Source organism: Cyprinus carpio, chromosome B8 (genome assembly GCF_018340385.1).
Source record: "Cyprinus carpio isolate SPL01 chromosome B8, ASM1834038v1, whole genome shotgun sequence".
Classification (NCBI taxonomy): Eukaryota; Metazoa; Chordata; class Actinopteri; order Cypriniformes; family Cyprinidae; genus Cyprinus; species Cyprinus carpio.
Window position 1 is genome coordinate 5,271,820 of NC_056604.1, and position 7,342 is coordinate 5,279,161.

The following is a 7,342-nucleotide window of genomic DNA, read 5'->3' on the forward strand; positions in this document are numbered from 1 at the left end:
TCAAATACTACATTGTAAAATCCAGTACTGCGTTTTACTGTTGCTGTGACACTATAGTGGCACTAGAGGGCGATAAAGGACCACTGCAGGCATTAACCAAGTCATGGCTTGGCCACAACTACACCATGAAAATGTCCAGACCAGTTACAAAACATACACAAATTGATTTCTTTTTAGACTGTGTACTCCCAACTAAGCATTTCTAAAGGAAACCCATGGAAGAGGTCCAGTGAGGAAATCCATCTGTTTCAACATTAGTCAGATGCACCATTCTGAGGGTTTCATGAGTTTGTCACGGTTGTGAATACAGAAGTATTCAGAGCTAGAGAGACAGAGAAGCCCTTAAAATGTCTTAAATGAAGAAACTGATCAGTCCTAATACTGTAAGTCCAGTCACTTCTTCCTGCGCACAACCGTCCAGCCATCATCCTCTTCCTCATGACTCGCCGCCTGAGGAGGAAGATGCTGCTCCTTCACTGCTGCTCCGTCTGCACCTCCATCACACTCCATAGCCTGAGAAAAACAACCAGAGACAATTCATAAACGGGACATATGCTGCTAATATGGCTTGATATACTTTTAAAATTTAAAAATAACATCAACCAGTACAAAATATTTTGTACCATCAATAAACATGAAAAAAAAAAAAAAAAAACATATATATATACACCTTTAGTTTTTTTTTTGTAATTGATTTTTATATCACAGAAGAATATATTTACTTAAAAATATATTTTTTAAAAAAGTTAACATCTATCACATCTCTACCTATAATCTATCTATCCACACACATATATATTACATATATTACACAAATATGAAAATAATTGTAAGTGTGTATATATATATTTAATGTATATATTATACAGAAATATTACTTACTATATAATATTACCTAAAATGTTAAATATTTAAACATTCATAACATGCCAACAGGTACCAAATATTTTGTACCATTAATTGACAAGGAAAAAAAGCAATTATTTAAAATCTTTTACTATTATTTCTTTCTTTTATATACAATCTTTATATATATATATATATATATATATATATATATATATACTTAAAATATATATATATATATATATATATATACTTAAAATATTAAAAATATGTAAAAAACAATATATACACAAAAATATCTATAATAAAAAAAATAAACCTATATATTTTTATATTACATTTATATTTTTAAATAACACAAAATATTAAATACATATTAAATACACACACACACACACAAACATACACACGAATATACTATACCTCTTCATCTTCACTCTCATCCTCATCTTCAGGTGTTTTGGCAGGTGTGGCCTTCGCTCTCCCAGCGCTCTTCTTCTGAATCAGCTGCTTGATCTGCTCTCTGACCTCCGCCAGTCTGTCCTGCTGACACTTCTGGAACATCTCACACACCTTCTGCGCCACCTGAGTGACAGTTTCACACACACACACACACACACACACACGTTTGTTTCTGTGAATTCTGTTGACTTTCCATAGACTTCTATTACTTTAATATCGACCAAACAATATTTTCCATCCCCTAACCCAACCTTAAACCTACCACCTTCAGATAAACATCATTTACTACTTTTAATATTTTTTAGTCAAAAATTTCAGGTTTAACTATCCTTGTCGGGATATTTGGTCCTCACAATGTAGTATACACACACAGAGAGATACTCTGTAAACACTTTCGACTAATATCTGTTCAACAACGAAGCACACCTGCGGCAAGCTGCCGTCATCCACCACCGTGTCAAACTCGTTGTTCATCAGCTCGGAGATGAACTCCTCCACCTCGTCAGGCTGCAGCTCGTCTGTGAGGAGGCACAAGCGGGTTTGCTGTGACATCAGATCTACACAGCGTTACGTTAGTGAATGATTGACCGGCTCTGACCGTTATCGATGAAGTACTGCTGCAGCGCGTCCACCATCCACTCCGCTTTCTGCTGACTGTACGCGCCTCCGAAACCATTATCCACCGCGATCTAAGAGAAAACACTCGAAGCTACAAATCACAAGATCAGCAGCTGCTCAAGATGTGCATCACCACGACTCCTGTGCAGCTGGACACATGTCGTGACAAGAAATTTAAGTTACATATATGTTTATTGCATATCTACGTCATGTTTACGCTTGGCAGCGCTAGCTTGCTAACCACGTAACGTTAGCAGTCTGGTTTCTGAACGTGTAAAATGCGGAATAAACCTAAGCTTGCTTAATAAACATGACAATATTCTACGAAATATATATTTTTCGTTATATAATGCTGTAAATGTACTAACTTGTAGCACCGGCCACGTTTCCAAAACAGCCCGAACTGCTTCACTGAACAACTCACGTGTGGAAGATGCGAGCGGCGCCATCTTGAAAACCAACAGACCTGAAGAATCGATCACAGATTTCACAGATAACGCTGAAAATGCGCCAGGAAAAATAATCAATCACGGAAATCGCCCAAACAACTAACTTGACTCGATTGCTTATTAACTTGATTATTAAAGAAAGTTGCATTTCCATGCAAATATATATTAGTTAAAATGTTATGGATTTAATCTAATCTTTTGGATGAGATTGCTCTCCTAAGGATGAGGACCTGGTACAAATTATTGTTCAGAAATGTACACTTTTTGATAATAATAATTTACATATTTGATAAAATGAAGTATATAGTATGACGTATATACACATAGGCTATACATATACATATGAAGTACATATATATATATATATATATTCAGCAATGATGCATTAAATTGATCAAAAGTGACTACATTTTAATCACAATATATAGTGATTAGAACATAATTTTATAAATACATTTTAATTTTTGAAATAAGCTTGTATATACTCATAGAAGATAGATACAACTTGTTATTCAGAAATGTACATACCTTTATTGAATTGTATATCTTTGATACAATAAATGAACAGAATTCTGTAACATTTGTAAAGATGTGTGTGGGAATACTGGGGTTATAAGTATGTGGTTTTTTATCATAACAGTAATTCTCTGCTGCAGTAAAACTGGCTCAGTAAGAAACACAAAGCAGGGTGTCAGCATTATAACATTCCTTGGAAAAATGAAACACCAACCCATGCAAGGCTTCGGATCACTTTGGCATTGACCGATAGCAAAAGCGGAAAAGCAGTCGACAAACCAAGCTGCTGTATTATACATGTGAGGCGCATATTTACTGCTCAGAAATCTTGAAATGAAAAAGAACTGCGTTGATTCATATCAAGGAAAACACATCAAGTTTGAAATCCTCATTTTAAATATATAGCTGCTGGAAATGTCACAGAAATAGTCACTGCGTGATGGATGGGCGTTTGAAGTAATGTCAAATAAAAGCAGTTCTTGTCACTTCAGCTTCATTCTGGTATCCAGCTGTGGTCACTGTGAGCCGTTAACTGTGATTTCCTTCACTGTTAAAAACATAAACCTTCCTCAAACTTGTGTTTTATATGGAAATGTTCATGTGATGGGTCAGATTTCAGATTAGAGTCAGTTTGGTATTATTTGTGCCAAATGTGTTGACAATGCAAACAAATTTGTAATACCAAAACTATTTTTTTTATTATTGATTCTAAAAGGCACATTTAGATGTTGTTCCTGTTTTGTTAATCTTGCAGAGTTTACAGATGTTGTTCCAAAACCATGTTTGTTTAAACCACATTAATCCTCAAAATAATACTTCATAAAAAACCATGCATAAACGTAATCAATATTAAAGGGATACTCCACCCCAAAATGAAAATTTTGTCATTAATCACTTACCCCCATGTCGTTCCAAACCTGTAAATGCTTCGTTCGTATGCTGGTAGTTCGTCTTCGGAACACAATTTAAGATATTTTGGATGAAAACCGGGAGGCCTGTGACTGTCCCATAGACTGATAAGTAAATAACAGTGTCAAGGTTGTTGTCTAACAGACATTTCTTGCTGGATGAAGGACCATCATCTTTAACTCAACCTTGCCAAGACAGAACGGCTTGTGGTTCCATAAAACCCATCGTTTCATCACAATTTCACCATCCAGTTAGGCACATCAACCATAACTCCTTCAAAACAGCCAGAAACCTTGAAGTTATGATTGATGATTAGCTGACTTCTTCAGACCACATTGCTAAAAATGTCTGGTCCTGCAGATTTGCTTAATTCAACATCAAGAAGATCAGGCCCTTTCTTTCGGAACTTGCTGCACAACTCCTTGTTCAAGGTCTTTTTCTGTCCAGGCTTGTACATTGCAATGCTCTCTTGGCAGGTCTTCCAGCCAATTCTATCAAGCCTTTACAATTAATCCAGAACGCGGCAGCAAGATTAATTTTTAATGAGCCGAAAAGAATCACGTCACACCTCTATTTTATCAATTTGCACTGGCTACCAATAGCTGCTCGCATAAAATTCAAGGCATTTATGTTTGCCTACAAAACCACCACTGGCTCTGCACCCCTTTACCTAAATGCATTACTTCAGACTTATGTGCCCTCTAGAAGCTTGTGTTCTGCAAGTGAACATCGCTTGATTGTGCCATCCCAAAGAAGCACAAAGTCACTTTTACGGACTTTTAAATTAAATGTTGCCTCCTGGTGGAATGACCTGCCCAACTCAATCCCAGCAGCTGATTGTTTAGCCATCTTCAAGAATTGGCTAAAAAACACATCTCTTCCATCTGTATTGACCCTCTAACTTTTTCACTCACTATTCTAATTCTATTTAAAAAAAAAAAAAAAAAATCTTTTTGTATTCTATCTATTTTCTTTTCATTTATTATACAATTATAAAAAAAAAGACCTCTAACACTAGCTTGCTCTATTCTTTTTCTATTCTATCTGTTTTCTTTTTATTTATTATATTATTTAAAAGCCCTTGCTACGTATACTGTATTTAGGCTAACTGAGACTTGTTATAGCACTTATATATCATTGCTCTTTTGTTGTTTTTGATTGCTTCCATTGTCCTCATTTGTAAGTCGCTTTGGATAAAAGCGTCTGCTAAATGACTAAATGTAAATGTAAATGTAAATGTAAGGTCCAGAAAAGGTTTTAAAGTCATTGTCAGAATACTCCATCTGCCATCAGACGTGCAATCTGGGTTATATGAAGCGACGGGAACACTTTATTTTTAAGCAAAGAAATCTAAAATAATGGTGATATGGAGATACACAGAGGAGACTGTTGACAACGGAATTTTGAATAAAGTTGTTATTTTTGTTTTCTTCACTTACAAAAAGTGTTCCTGTTGCTTCATTTAACCCAGATTGCACGTCTGATGGCAGATGGAGTATTCTGACGATGACTTTCATACCTTTTATGGACCTTGACAGTGCTATTTACTTATCAGTCTATGGGACAGTCACAGGGCTCCCGGTTTTCATCCAAAATATCTTAAATTGTGTTCCTAGGACAAACTGAGCTTTTATGGGTTTGGAACGACATGGGGGTAAGTGATTAATGACAAAATGTTTATTTTGGGGTGGAGTATCCCTTTTAAGCCTTCTTTAGTAGTGGAATCTGAATGAGTCCAACTAAGCGTGACAAATTTTCTGGCATTTTTTTTTTTTTTTTTTTTGATTTTTCTAAAATAAAATCACAAGCAGACAAAGCACTTGTTATAACGAGTGTCATTAATGTACTGTGGTCAAAATTATAAAATCTTTTCTGGTTGCTGTGGTGACTGATCTGAATATGTGTGGATTTGGGTTTACGTATATATTGGGAATTATTTTTAATATGTAACGAACATGCAAACTTATAAATATATAATATTATTACCTTTAAATATGAGTTACCCAGATGTTCTTAAACTTGAAAAGACACATGTAAACAAAAAATAGAACAAAATTCAAGTTTGGGACATTGATTATATTGCCAGCAAAATATTATTCACATTTGTTCTGAATGTTTTACAGCTTGTTTGTGCCAATATTCAAATAAGTCCACTCCCCGCTTCATGATTAACAGAGATGGATCAAGTCGGTTGGAAATGAGTTCAGCATTCATACAAGCAACAGGAAGTAACAGTCAGCCATATTTGTGTATTGTAAGATTTTCCATGTCAAAATACTTCTGATCATATATTCTTGGGTGTAAAGATTGACTATTGCAACTGCAAGAACTCAAAGATTATAAACAAAAGAGATTTTTAACATTGCATCAAACATTTTACAACTGTTATTCGTGGTTAACATCCCTAGACTCGAACAGAACAAGTGACCACTCATATATGCATAATTATTTACTGAAAATATACTCTGGCCATCTGAGAGGATTTCCTGCATTAGATATCCATGAGATGTGAAATGTACATTAACAGTGAGTATTGCTTAATGTGTTTAAACCGCTCTTAACATTTATAGAACAGCAGACCGAATCTCTCGCTTCTTGCATTCACGTATGGACAACCGCCAACTGGAGTAGAGCAGTAAAATGGCTGAAAATCCTGAAACTTTGGGCTTTTTAAGTGTATACAACTGCAAAATAAAAAAGCTAAAGAAAATAATACTGTACTGATCAATGATCAAGTTTTGTTTCGCATAAAATGCCCATTTTAAAAGATCAAGTTGTACAAAAGAAAGTCTATATTTGCTCAAAGTGTCTCCGTGTATAAAAGCATTTCACCTGCAATCATATCAAAACCTCACTTATTAAATGGGCAATAAAACAGCCTTGAGTTTTTGCAAGACAATTTCTGGCATTATTTGCTTCTTTTATATTTTAATGACATGCAATGCATGCCAAAATCAGAACCAAATTCATTTCAAATCAAGGTTTTCAAAGAAAAGGTTATTGCGTAAATGATCAATTATTGCGCAGTAATGAACAGTTGGCCACGCTTATCCATCGAAGCCCTTTCACCACAATCCGTCCGCACTCCAGATGAAAGCTTTAAATCAGATGAGCCGTTTTCATCCTAACAAACATCAAAACCAAATATCTACACCACATGAGTCTCCTATGGTAGTAACGTCTGGTTACTACATCTTATTAAAAAAAAAAAAAAAAAAAAAAAGATAGAACACAATGAACAATGTCATCAATGATAAGTATAACAAAAATGATACATTGTTAGGAGGATCTTCTCATTGCACTCTCCACACTTCTGATCTGCAAAAAACATTCTAAGGCTATTTACAAAGTACCACAGTCTTCCACTATACAACACTGCCATGCAAGTCTGCATTCCCCTCGTCGAGAGCGTCTCTCAAGCACACAAATGCAGCACAGGTATTCACAGGTCATCTCCAACAGGGAGGAAGGGAAGTCACAATCTATCACCAGACCAAACATTTTGGGATTGCTTGAATTCATTTTAAAAATTAGATATATAC

The 7,342-nt window shown here is 35.2% G+C and overlaps 1 protein-coding gene across 1 annotated transcript; it reads right to left on the bottom strand.

The window, feature by feature from the left end:
• Nucleotides 1-15: 15 nt before the first annotated feature.
• On the bottom strand, nucleotides 16-2,449 carry LOC109095195 (pre-rRNA-processing protein TSR2 homolog). The gene is made up of 5 exons (XM_042729347.1): nucleotides 2,295-2,449; nucleotides 1,907-1,997; nucleotides 1,735-1,826; nucleotides 1,270-1,431; nucleotides 16-513 (listed from the first exon to the last, which is right to left on the bottom strand). Exons 1-5 carry the CDS (start codon nucleotides 2,373-2,375, stop codon nucleotides 394-396), a joined length of 546 nt encoding a protein of 181 aa, XP_042585281.1. The 5' UTR covers nucleotides 2,376-2,449; the 3' UTR covers nucleotides 16-393.
• Between the last annotated feature and the right edge of the window lie 4,893 nt (nucleotides 2,450-7,342).